Source organism: Nannochloropsis gaditana, assembly GCF_000240725.1.
Source record: "Nannochloropsis gaditana CCMP526 unplaced genomic scaffold scaffold503, whole genome shotgun sequence".
Lineage (NCBI taxonomy): Eukaryota > Eustigmatophyceae > Eustigmatales > Monodopsidaceae > Microchloropsis > Microchloropsis gaditana.
In genome coordinates this window covers 1-13,239 of record NW_005803450.1, presented here as the reverse complement: position 1 = coordinate 13,239, position 13,239 = coordinate 1, and the positions used below count along the sequence as shown (strand labels likewise).

The 13,239-nt window shown below is 57.7% G+C and overlaps 2 protein-coding genes across 2 annotated transcripts; both read right to left on the bottom strand.

Moving 5' to 3' along the window:
• Positions 1-1,148: 1,148 nt before the first annotated feature.
• Positions 1,149-3,800, bottom strand: NGA_0181501 (cral family protein). The gene is made up of 2 exons (XM_005854450.1): positions 2,070-3,800; positions 1,149-1,920 (listed from the first exon to the last, which is right to left on the bottom strand). The coding sequence occupies exons 1-2, from the start codon at positions 3,632-3,634 to the stop codon at positions 1,491-1,493; spliced, it is 1,995 nt and encodes a 664-aa protein (XP_005854512.1). The 5' UTR covers positions 3,635-3,800; the 3' UTR covers positions 1,149-1,490.
• Positions 3,801-7,635: 3,835 nt separating this feature from the next.
• NGA_0612020 (uncharacterized protein) lies at positions 7,636-10,203 on the bottom strand (the record flags this gene model as incomplete). Its single annotated transcript, XM_005854451.1, has 2 exons — positions 7,636-9,887; positions 10,161-10,203. The coding sequence occupies 2 exons, from the start codon at positions 10,201-10,203 to the stop codon at positions 7,636-7,638; spliced, it is 2,295 nt and encodes a 764-aa protein (XP_005854513.1).
• Between the last annotated feature and the right edge of the window lie 3,036 nt (positions 10,204-13,239).

The window sequence follows — 13,239 nt, the reverse complement described above, 5'->3', positions numbered from 1 at the left end:
GGGTTTTTCTGATCAAATACCTCGTGGAAACCACAAAAATCACGCGACACACTGAAGTTTTCCTCATTGTGCTCTTCACAGTGGACAGTAAATTTTACGCGAGATGCGAATGAGAAAACCACTGTTGACGATTCTTCCGGACTCACGTTGTAATTTTCCGTTGACGATCATAACACTACACTCCTTAAGTACGTTGATTGCGACAATAGCGTTGTGGCTTGACGTTGTCGACCTGGAGGAGGTACTAATCGTAATGTCACCTACTCACTTGCAACAGCACCATACCTTACTCGTCATGAAAGGTGGCATGGATCCAGAGAAAGGCTTTGTCGGACCATTCCGTGCTTTCGATGCTGCTCAAGCGACGGCCTACCTGACTTTGTATGAAGAAGCCTTCGGTCCGGCGTCTGATGTATCCAATCTTACCGACAAGCGCTTTCAGTCGCACCTGTATTTGCCTTTTGTCGTAGCCATCATGTCCACAGAGGCCATCCTGAAGCAAGTGCGGGCCGTCCTGGGGCCTGACCTCCTTGTTTGGTTTACTGAGTGGCATGTCAAGCGACCGGCGTCTTCGAGTAAATATACCCCGCATCAAGACAGCACGTACGCCGGTCTAGTACCGGCAGAAGACGTTGTCACGGTCTGGGTGGCCCTGACTGAGGCGACCAGGACGAACGGGTGTCTTGAATTTGTGCCCATGACCGAGTATCACGGGGAGCAACTTCCCCACGTGGAGGAACCCGGCGACTCCACCAATCTGCTGCTTCGAGGCCAGCGCATTGCCTCCGAACATCTTGACTTTACCGCCAAGGCCGTGCCCGTAGAGCTTTGTCCGGGAGAGGCGACCATTCACGCCTTTCGTTGTGTTCATGCGTCGGGTCCCAACCGCTCGGACGCGTCGCCGCGGGTGGGCCTCGCGATCCGCTACATGAAGCCCAGTGTCAGACAGATGCAGGGAGGACGGCGGGAGGGGGCTATGCTGGTGAGCGGGCAAGACGACTTCGGGCATTTTGACCTCCAGCCACTGCCCTCCGAGGCCTGGGACAGGGGAGGATTGGCCTTGCATGCCCGGGAGATGGAAGCCATGCGTGTGAATTACATGGAGAGTCGGCGAAAAGAAACAGGATGACTGGCGACTTTCAAATGGGCAGGGGGCTGCATGTTGTGCGTGTGGATGTTCATTCATTAGACGTATTTTAGACTGTTGCCTGACATTTCATCATGTCGGTGCGCTCCGACCCTTTGGCCGCTTAATGAAGCACGCTCGGCAGGGCTTGATCCACGCCTACGACCAGCTTTCTTATATTCCACACTTGGCAGTGAGCCTCTACTTTCAACTCACAAAGGTCGCTTTAGATTTATGATGCCTCGCTTAGATTCTATTTGACAGCCTTCAGTATGCAGTATCCTCTGCTTTTCCTCCCCCTGCGCTTCAAGCGTTCCATTACCACCGTGTCCATCGCCGCCCACACCGGGACCGACACTCGAATCTACACCCATCGCCGCCGGTGGAGTCCTGCCCTGGCCGCCCTGTCCAAGAAAGCATGCAGCTCCCTCTCGCCCTCCCTCTCCCCGGCCGGGTCTCCCTCCACTATGCGTCGGGCAAGATCCGGCGGCAGGATCTGGGATAGCTCACGCAAGGATTCTCTCTTGTTCAAGACTTTCAGACGGTCCTTGAGCTCCTGCGACATCATGCAAGAGATGAGGTGGAAAACCTTGTGGAAGAAGAAGGGGGCGTTGATGATGTAAAGGGACTTGACCAGGTCTGAGTAGTTCTCGTCGTGCACGTCGCCCAGAGAGCGCATGAATTGAAGCGCGTGTCTCCCGAAATGCTGTGGGCCAAAATGCTTGACATCCACCACGCTCACGTACTGACTAATGAGGCGTCCGCTGCGCCGAGACAGGTGTGGGAAGAGGAGGCTGGGGTAGGAAGAGGGGAACGAGAGAGCGGGTGAGCATCGTCGACAGGAATAGCCAGGACGGTCACTTTCCTCCAGCCTCCATTCACACGCCCAGACACGCACTTGACATGGTTGCCTCTGCTCCAACCTCCACCCCCTCTCCCCTACCGTCGGCGGCCCTCCATGGTCTGGATGTAGTACGTGATCATGTCCGTCAAGCCCAGGGCCTCGGGGCCGGTCCGCAAGCGCGCCAACTCCAGAAGGCCCATCCGGTCCACAAAGATCGGATCGCCCGCATGGTCTTGACTGAAATAGAAGGCGGTCGGCCAGCAGGCTCGGTGCTTCTCCACCTTGCGTCGCGCCAGTCGCTCTCCCTCAAACACTTCCTCGATGTCTTGCGCCATCCGCCACCGGATGACCCTGTCGAAGGATCGCAGGGCCGTGTCCGCGTCGAAATCCTTCCGAGCCAGGAAAGAAAGGATCATCGCGTCCCGGTCTCCGCAAACCACCAATTGGTCCACCGCGGCCACTCGGCGCGGATCCACGTCGGGACCGTACAGAGCAATGCGGACTCGTTCCAAGGCCGCCCTCTTCTCCACGGACAAGCCTCCCACTCGTTGGGCCGTTTCTGCCCTCAAACGCGCAGCCAGCTCCGTTTCTCCCTCCTCCTCTTCTAGCCCGTCGTCCAGGATCCCGAGTCGAGGGCCCTGCGAGACCTCGAGGTGCCCCTCCGCCTCCACCCTCCCGTCCGACGCCCCAGCCTCAATCACCACGGCCTCATAATGCCAGGTCGAGCGCGTCACCGAGAGGGCCCCCTCGCCTTCCTCGATCCTCTCCTCCCAAGCATCGATCTCCACCTCCCCTGCGGAGTGGATGCCGCGGGTTGTCGTGGTAGACGGCGAGTGAACACTGCTCGCGGCCCGCTCTCCCCCAGTCGCACAGACGGTGTCGCTGCCTCCGCGACGTAAGGGCAATCCGCCCCCAATCACGCTCAATGCCGAGGAAAGGGACCGACCGCAAGGAATCGACAACTCGTCGTCCTCCCTTCTCTTACGGAGGATCGGCGCTCGCTTGGCGCTGGGCTTCGAAACGGGTCGCAGGCGAGGCGGGGAAGGGGGCTCCGCGTCCTCTCTCAATTTCTCCTCCTCCCGTTCGTCGGCTTCTTCCCCCTCCACGATGGACTTCACTCCAGCAAGTGTCGTTGTCATATTTTTCTTCACGTCTCTGTCCTCGTGACTGTGGATCTCCGAGCTGCTGACTTCCAAGATGCTGGCCTCCGTGCGGCTGACGACGCCTGCGGGCGTTGCGGTGTCTACTTCCTCTTCAAGCAGAGACGTGGTCGTGGCCTTTTCAAGACCTTCGTCTGCATCCTCTCGCGATAAGGCTGTTGCAGCATGAGCATCGATCCCCCTTTTTTCCGCCTCTACGCCCTCCCGGTCCTTCTCCCGCGGCACACACATCAACTCCGGTGGAATGAACCATGGCGTCCTGCTTTTGGCTTGCGAAGATTTTCTTCGCCACTTAAAGGATGACCATTCAGACGAGAACAGAGCCGATGCCTTCCGTTGGCCCTTTCCTCCAGAGGCCGCGGCGGCAGCGACCAGGCTTGACATGACTCCGCTTCCCGTCAGGGTGGGCATCGTGGGGGGGCCATCGGATGCCGCCAGCAACATACCGTCGCTTGCAACCACTGAGGCCCCCACAAGGACCCAGGCAATGCATCGGAGCTGCATGACCCCCAATTGGCTGATGACCCGGACACTCTCGGGAAGTTAAGGGACCTGGTGCTTTGAGGAGGGGAGTTGAAGCGTCCTTTGGCCAGGCTCTGTCCGTGCTCAAATACCAGCCTAAAATCGGACCAGCACGCCCTCCAAGCGACCCCCAAGCCTGCACCTATAGAGTATTGATGTATTTAATACGTATGATCATATTCGATGGGCGTAAAACGCGATGATTTCCATACAAGAAATGCGAGATAAAAGTTGACACTCCGCCCATCTCGATCCTTTCCCCCTGCGAGCAATTCCTGCCCCTCGCCGCCCCTTTTACTGGCAGGCGCGAGACCAAGATATTGATGTGGCTCCATCAAACTAACACCTGCCGCATGCCGTATTGGCTTTAAAATATTATTATGATCTAACTTACGTCACGCATCTGTGTTTCATCTCCGTTTCTGGCGCGCAGGCTTAGGGGCGCTCCTGTTTAGCCTCCCCTGACCTCCATGGCCCGAGCAGGTCGTCCTCAAAGCCATGGCCAAACCGACGAGATGAACAAATTACGGCGGCCTGTGCAGCAGCAGAGAGGGAAACGAAAGCAGCAGCAGCAGCGGCAGCAGCAGCACCAGCAGCACCAGCAGCTGAAACTGCATGAAAAGGGGATACCCAGCAAACCACCCCCCGCCACCTCCCCTCAAGCAGGAACACTCGGAGCAGAGCTGCTTTTAGCTATCCGAGATAGAAAGGCAGAAAATTGGTGGCAGATGGAGGCTATATTATGCGATCAAAGCAAAAAAGACACGAAGAAGCAAAGTCAAAGTAAAAAGGGAGGGAAAAAGGCCTTGGCGGAGGCGAAAGGTGCCCTCACGCCTCTTACCCTGGGGGTGAATACAATAAAGGTGCACATTCAGGAAGGCGAGGCGGTGCTGACCGCTGCTCAAACTTTGTATGAGGTAAGACGGTCACGAAAATTGGACCAAGATCAGAAGTGGACGGAGAAAATATTGCGGCAGGGGACCCTCTCCGACAAGGTCGCGGCCTTGACCTTGCTAGTGCAGGAAGCGCCCCTCTTTCGGCTCCGCACCCTGGACGCGTTGTTGGCCTTGGCACAAAAGGCTGACCGGCGCTGTGCACAGATGGCCATAGAGGCGCTGCAGGACCTGTTGGAGCACAACCTGTTGCCGCCGGAGCGGAAACTGGTGCCATGGGCCCGCCAGGATGAGGCCTCCCTCCCGCCGGCCGCTGCGGGCGACTCGGAGCAGCAAGCCCGCCGCGAGGCTTGCTTGGCCCTCCGCTTTTTCGAGGACCAATTGAAACAGCGCGTGGCCGTCCTAATCGATCGGCTGGAGAAGGCGACGCACGACACTGTGACCAGCTTCAAACGCTTCGCCTTGACGGGAGTGGCGGGGCTCCTGCAGGGGCGGCCCGAGCAGGAGGAACGCCTTTTAAGCATCCTTGTGAACAAGCTGGGTGACGCGGAAAAAAAAGTGGCGCCGCACGCCGCCTATCTCCTCCGCCGGCTGTTGGCCGCGCACCCGGCGATGAAGGGAGTGGTGGCCCGAGAGGTGCAGCAGTTCCTCCATCGCCCCAACCTGCAGCCGCGGCCCCTCTACAACGGCATTTCCTTCTTGGGACAGCTCTATTTGCGGAAAGGGAGCGACACTGACCTAGCCTTGGGGCTGGTCCAGACCTACTTGAGCCTCTTCGACCGGGCCTTGAAGACGGGCGGGGAGCTGAGCGAGAAGATGCTCTCGGCGCTCTTAAGCGGAGTGCACCGAGCCACCCCCTACCTGGACGCGGGCGGGCTGGCGGAGGGGCCCCTGGGGGCGCATTTGGAGGACATCTTCCGGACCGTGCACCAGGCCAGCTTCAAGACGGCGGTACAGGCACTCATGCTCCTGGCGCAGGTGGCGACGGGCACCGGGAGGAGGAGCGAGGGACGCCTGGAGGGACGCTTCTACCGTGGCCTCTATGAGAAAGTCCGCGACCCCGCTTTCCTCATCACCGCCCACCCCACGCTCTTCCTCAACCTGCTCTACAAGGCCATGAAGGCGGACCGGGACCAGGCCCGGGTGGCGGCCTTCGCCAAGCGCCTCCTCAGCCACGGTGCTCTGCAGGGACCTCCTGCCCTGGCCGCCGGCGTCCTCTTTCTGCTCTCCGAGGTGGGGGCATCCCAGCCCGTCCTTAGAGAGGCGCTCGTCCGGCGGGCGTCGACGCAGGAGGGAGAGGAGGACTCCTTTGATCCAGGGAAGCGCGAGCCCTCCTTTGCGTTTGGCGGCGGAGAGGGTGGGAGGGTGGATGAGGAGGGAGATGAGGGCGAGGAGGGGGGGGCGGCGAAAGAGGTTACGTCGAACGGGTCCGGGCTGTCCAAAAAGAGCCAACCTCATCTCTGGGAGGTAGGGCTGCTCGCGCTGCATTTCCACCCCTCTGTGCAGCGGTTCGCCGCCTCTGTGCTGGATCCCAGGGCGAGACACCGCGTCACGTACTCGGGGGACCCTCTCCAAGACTTCTCGACCATGGCCTTCCTGGACCGATTTGCCTTTAAGAACCCCAAACTTCGGGGGAGGACGGCGGCGGCCATGGAGGGGGAGGCTTTGACGGAGGCGGAGAGGGAGGATCGACTCAGTCGGTTCGGAGCCGGGACAAGACGCGCCGCGGGTGTGCGGGGGGGGCGGGAGAGCGGGCCGCCGGCGGTGAATAGCGCCGAGTTCCTGTCGTTGGAGCCTCATGAGCTGTCGCCGGACCAGCTATTCTTTCACAAGTTCTTTCGGGAGAAGGCAGCGAGGGATAAGCAGGCCCGCGCGGCGGGGAAAGGGAGGGAGTTGGGCTCGGACGAGGACGCTGGGTCTGGAAGTGAGGAGGAGGAGGACGAGGAGGAAGACGAGGATAGCGAAGGAAAAGATGGAAGAGGAGGTTCGGATGGCAGTGGGGGCAGTGACGCTGAGGAACGCGAGATCGATGCTTTCGCGGATGGCTTGGCGCAGTCACTGATGAGAAGCCAGGGGAAAGTTGATTTCTCAGACGAGGATCCAGACACGGAGGCCTGGGAGGACGAGGGGCGCGCGGACGGTGCGGAAGGAGATGAGGGGCAGGAGGCAGGATGGTTGCGCAATGATGGGGAAACTGGAGATTTGTTGGCGGCAGAGAGGGGGGACGATGACACCTTCTTAGATGATGTCTCCGACGACAGCGATGCGTCCGAGGGTCCTATGGGGCTAGAGGAGAAAATGGAGGAGGACAGCGACGGCGACGATGGTGTGGCGCGTCGCGAAAGCGACGACGACGGAGATGAGGAGGAGGAGGTGGACCAGTTGCCTTTGTGGGCCCTGGTGGACGAGTCCGAGGATGATGGTGGGGATGGGCCGGAGGGGCAAAGCCTGAGAGAGGAGGATGTCGGGGGGGAGATCGAGACGGTCCCGACGGGTAGAAAACGTCCGCGCGAAAGGCGGGGAGGAGCGCGGCCAGAGCAGGAGAAGGCAGGGAGGACGCGGGACAGAGACGGGAGGAGGAAGCCGGGTGAGAGAGTCAAGCTGGTGGAAGGTCGGAATGGGCCGATGGCAACGTCTGACATGCCCACTTTCGCGGCTTACGATGAGTACGCGATGTTGATCGAAGCGGACGAGAGGAAACGCGAGGCTGAGGCTCGGCGTGAAACGCCCGAAATCAAAGGCTAGCGCGACAGTGGCGTGGGACTTCTCTAATATGAGGCCGTGCGTAGAGGAGAGCTAAGAAATCCTCTGTGGAGGCCAAACGTAAGACAAGGAGAGAAAGAGAAAGTGTATAACAAAGAAGAAACTGCAGGCGTTAGTGGAGCTGGATTCTTAGCTTTACTTAATATAGTAAATTTGATCCCGTGTGGTATTTGATGAAGATTGTACACCACACACACACCAATCATAGACGGTAAAATTTACGGATCGGAAAACAGCAGCCGTTTCGAAGTATTCTCGCCCTGCCTTCACTTCTCGTCATTTCGCCACGTGGCAATTTACTCCTAAGAAGCCTGGTCTTCTATGCGTTTATTTATCATGCGAGAAAAAGCCACATCTCTTCAAATCTTTCAACCCCACAGTAGAATCGCCGGATCTCGAATTGCACTGAATGTTGATATCCAAGTTCTCAATCGTGTGGATCCACCATGCCGGCACATTCAAGACCTCTCCCGGCGTAAGCAAGACCTCGTTGGCCACCAAATTTACAAAGTCCGGATATTTCTGGAGGTCGGGCGCGCTCCAATCGACTTCTGTATGCCGTGCTGATGGATGACCCGTGGGAAGAAGGTAGGCGTGCTTGCACTCCCTTGGATGGGCCAAGATCCACCGACGGGTGCCCGAGACAAGACTGACCATGTTGCGACTCGCGTCAAAATGAGCCTCGGCAATGACGCTGCGCATGCCGAATCGACAGTGAATGCCTCGCGACATCTCGGGCTCTTTCATGAAAAGCGTGGACTCCCTGCTGGTGAAGATGGTCAAGTCTTGGCGGACAATTGGGCTATCGCGGTCGGAGACTCGGAAGTAGTAGTGTTCCGAGTCCGTGGAGAGGTTTTTGGACTTGCGCGCCTCGTGCAACCAGTGATCGTAGGACCACCTTTCCGTTCGTGTCGGAGGGATATAGCCGGCGGGTTTGAGGCTCTTGCTCAGGCGGTAGTACATGAAGTGGTTGTCTTTCGACACCTGCGTGGTATACTCCCCGCCCTCCAGAGCCTCTGCCAGGTAGCCCTCCGAGTTCCACTTTTCAACTGTCTCATCGAACTCGGGAATGTTGTACACAACAAAGGGCATTTCGGCGTCGCGATACCGGAGGGCTTTGTCGTACTCAGTTTGGTAGTCGAAGCGACAGAGCGTGTTGTAGTGCCGGGGGGGGATCGCGGTGTCGTCCATATTCCAGTTGCCCAGAATGTCCATGATAGGGACCCCCGGAGGGCTCTCAGGCTCGTCAGGGCAATGAGGGAGCTGAAAGAATCTAGAGCCCGTCCGCTCGTAGACGCGGGCTTCCTGAGCCCGCAGGGTCGTGTCAATTTCAAGCTGGGATCGGCCTAGCGTGCTCGCCAAGCGCAGTCGCTCGGTGGGCTCCTTTAGGTATTTCTCAGCCGCCACTTGCATAGCCTGAGTCGCCCTTTCCTGTTTCTGTTCGGTGTCCCCTTGAAAAACCGTTTCGCCGGTGCGGGCTTTGCTGTAGAGCTCAGACTGGGCGGTCATGCGTGCCGTCTCCTCCGAGTTCATGGACACTCCGAAGTGCCCCGGGACAAGCACGCGCAACACGTCCTCAACTAACGTCTCGTATGCTACCGCATGCCCCTTTGATCCCGGCAATTCCATTTGCTCAAGCGCTGCTTGACAGAGCATCGTTAGATGGGCAGCGCAATACTCCTCATCCGACACCCTGCTCGCTCCCCTCCGGTCGGTTTCTAGTATGTCCTGCACAGCTTTCGGCGCGTTCTTCTTGGCTCTAATGCACGGGCCACCCCTTCCTCGCTGAAAGTTGGAGACGATGATTTCCACCGGGTCTCGGTAAATGTACGCCCATGGGGTCTCTGGGAAAGCCTTCAGGATCAAGTCCATGTCAACCACCGTGCTGGAGGAAAACTTGATAAAAAAATGATCGTGATGATGAGAGCGGCCCATGGCCAGGATAGCCATTCGAAGCAGCCGCACGGTTGTCTCCTCACTGCACCCAGCATTTTTGCAGAGGTGAATGACATGGGCGGGAACGGAAGGCTCCGAATAGACCAGATTGGTGGGAACGGAGGCGAGCATGTTGGCAACCAAAGTGGAGCCGACCCTGCTTTCATGGAAGATAAAGCCTGTGGGTTGTAGCTGCTTCCCTGCCCTCTCGTCAACTGCATGAACGGAAGCTAGTTTATGCTTCAATCGATTTTTGGAGCAAAAAGCTCCCACTAAATCTCTAGACATTGGGAATTGCTCAGGGTTGCGATGGTAGGGGCTGATGTCAAACTGACAAAGGGCCATGTCCAGGTCGTGGTCCCCCTGCAACTCCACACCCATAGCATACATAATGGGCATAACCAAGTCTTCATCCTTCAGGTCGGAGGGGTTTAAATGCAGTCGGCGCACTACCGGCTGCTCCCACTTGTCCTCGATGTTTTTGGCTGCCCAGTCAATGCCCGCGAGCTCGGGCGCGGCCTTACTTTCATTCTCGGCGAGCAATACCACGGGCGTATTCTCTTCTTCAATCGCAAGGCTTCGTATTAAAATGCGGTTCAAGCTTTGGCCGCGGATCAGTCCGATGGAGAAGCGGATAATATTAACTACAAAAAGACTTGCGCATAGCAGGACCCTGTTGTGTGGATTGCAGAGAATGCCGGAGGGAAAAACAAGTGTGCGTGAGCGCAAAAATGTCAGACACCAAGACAAAAAATTACAAAAAAGCCCTTTGAAAGGCATTAGACAGCAGCAGCGTGTATAATACACTTACACGAAAATTCCAACGAGGACCTTCTTGCCCCGACGTGATGCCCAATGCGCTCGCACAGAGTTTGATATGCCGGTTCTACGCGTATATCCCCATGCAGCAGCGATACGGGACCTAGGTGTCTTGTCCTTATAGCCTTCGCCGGTTATCATGGCGGTTTAGAGGACTAAGTCAACACTTTGAGGGACTTGCTTTCAATATCGGACTCAGAACCTGGAGGCCGTGTGGTATTAAATGGGTGGATAGTACGGGATAAGATTAGAATATCTCATATTTCGACCCAAAATGCAATAATGAGATAGAAACTGAGGAGAAATTCATGCGCCATGTGTTTATGATCTGCCCTAGGCCGTGGTCTTGAGCAGGGATGGGCCGGATGAGGATGAAAGAGGTTTGTGAAGAAGAAAGTTGAAACGAGAAGTACCCCTTCAGTGAGAAATCTTCAAGAGGAGAGTGCCACAGATTGGCCCAAACGGCTGTTTTTGTGTGGAAGGTAAAGCGCCGGCGTGGCCTCGGGTGCATGCCTCCAGGCTTGAGACTTGAGGTGCTACATGGCTGTAACGGCTCTGTGAACGTTTCCGAGCTTCGGGGAATGCTCCTGCTTGTGATGGAATGAGGCCCCACTCGGACTTTCCGAAACGCCACAGCAATGGTCCTTTTTATCGGCCCGAAACAAACATAAATCATGGACCAACAGGATCTTTTCTAGGTCACTGTGGTGCAGCGACGTCTGTATTAACACTGGTTTCGCCCGCCCATATTTCGTTCCTCTAAAGAAGAACATCCAAGATAAAGCAGCACTGCTGGAGCTTCAAACTCAGATCCCATGACAAGGGCGAACAATGTACTTCATGAGGCGGATAACCTTGCAAACTACCTACACATGGAGGAAGATGCAGAGAATCGTAATCCAACCGCGATGTCTCCGGGGAAGCGGAGCAACAAGTCCCGGGAACGGAAGACGCGGAGTCCCACTCTGGCCTCCATCCTAGGTGCTACCACGCCTTCCCCCAATCGCCGCCTTTTGTTCGATCGCGATGCTTCACGCGCACCCCTTCAGTGTCTGGATGACCTTGCGAACCATGAGAAAATGTTTAAATCAAACCAGGTCGGCAACAAAGCTGGCTCCTTCGAGACGACTCCTGACAAACGCTGGAGCGCCACCTCCATTTTTCAATCCCCATGTGCCAGTAAGAAAGTCGAGAGGACCACCAACTTTGATGACGTGAGAAAAAGAAGTGGCAAGGCGGCCAATCGGCATGAGAGTAATTGCGAGCTCCCCACGCCGGACAGTGAGAATGCGAGACGTGGCCTTGTCGGCGAGGAGACCAGCCCTTTCTTCTACCTGAGTACCGACTCGAGCGAGGACGACAACGAGGACGCAGTGGAGGGTGCTATTTTCTTGGAGGAAGCGAGTGTGGACGAAAGGGATGATCTCGCGCCACGTCGACGGGCCACCGATGCGCAGAAAGAAAGCGAAAGAGCTGTCTCCGTACCTCCGACCGCGACTCCTGAGTCCTCCTCCCTCTCATCGTCTCCGCGCCCAGACACCTCGAAGTCCACGGGCGAAGCGACATTAAGAACCAAAGCCTTGCCGGTAGCAGACCATGCGCCCGCCTCTTGCGACCATGCTGTGGTTTCGTCTCCATCGCCTGTGCAGCCCCGGATTCCGCCCTCTCTGTCGCCTAAAATTCCACGCTCAATTTATTCTTCAACCCTCTCAGAGACTCAAACAGTACGCACTCTGCTGGCACGCGCTCGAGCTGTTGAAACTCCGGACGAGATAAAAGATGGACGAATCAAGTCCTGGTTTTCGGACCGCATGCTATCGGCCGTCAAAAAATTCGTCTTCCAAGACACGCAGCCTGTGCCGGGAAGGAGCCTACCCCATGAGGATGAGAACGAAATTTGCTCGCATTCAACTAAAATGGAGTGTACTGCATCTTTCCTACCGTCGCGTCCAACAACTGCCGATGCGGTGGAGGGGACGCTTTCAGGAGGTGCCTCACGCACAGGGCTTCAGCCCGCCGCCTTGATCGCTGCAGACCCGGATGTCTCGGGTCACACAACTCGTCGGATGCTCGCCCGGCGTCTAGCTTCGTCCACCGTGCCTGCACCAGCCGCTTTGGCCTCGCTGGCGGGTGGAGAGACCCGGCAGAGTCAGCGGAGCGAGCTTGGAAAGGGACGTGGGCGATGGGAGGAGCAGCATCAGCAGTATCAGGAGGGGCCGACGCCCTCTGAGATGCTTGCTTCTGACGTCGGCCTCCTGGGGTCGGATGATAAATGTACTGGTCGGGATTTTTCTTCCTCGGCTCTCCCTCGGACTCCCTGCGCCGCACAGATTCGCACGCCATCCGACTTGTCGGCAGAACTCTCGCCCGTGGCAGCAGCGGCGGCAGCAGCTGCAATAGCGGCAGCAGCAGCACGAGTAGCGGCGAAAAACGCGGAGGAAGCGACCGCAGCTGCCATCGCGATGTCCTCTTCGTCCACGTCTTCAGCGACTCGCCTGTCACCCTTGCCCGATGCCTCTGTGACTGCATCTTCCGCGACCTGCGCGCCTCCCACATCAGCACTTACCGTCACCCAGCAACGCCACGAGAACTCGGCCCCGGCCTGTATTTTGAATCCTCGTGGCTGGGGAGCCGATGCTTCCTGTTCGCGGCATCGGCCCGAGCTACGGGGAGGGCAGGGGACGGATGCGGAGGGAGGAGACTCATCGGTCGTCAGAGAGGCATTGGGGGCCATGTCGAAGGGCGAGACGAAGGAATGTGTCGGTGGGCAGGCAAAGGTCGTCGCTCCATCGCCGAACCTGAAATCAGTTCTGGACGTGCTGGCCGTGGCCTCATCCCAGACTAGCGCCTCTTCAAGTCCCGTCTTCCTCTTGAAGGAGTCGCCGTCCTCGGAGGAAGAGCGTAGGGCACCCTTATCCTGCAGCTTTTTAGAGGGCAGCAGTAAAGAGCAGCATGCAGGATGCTCAGCCCCTTTGGCCGCCCCTCCCCTTCCGGAGCTGCCCAACCTCTACTCACCGCTACAATGCCGGCGTAGAGCCACCGGGGAGCATCGAGACGTCGGGGCCAGCTTGTCCGAGCTAGGAAGAGCCGCTTCGAGAAAGAGTTGCCCAGAAAATGGACGCACGTGTGCTCTGGCACCTCGCTCTGGCTCGACTTTGTCACTTCGCCAGATGGAGC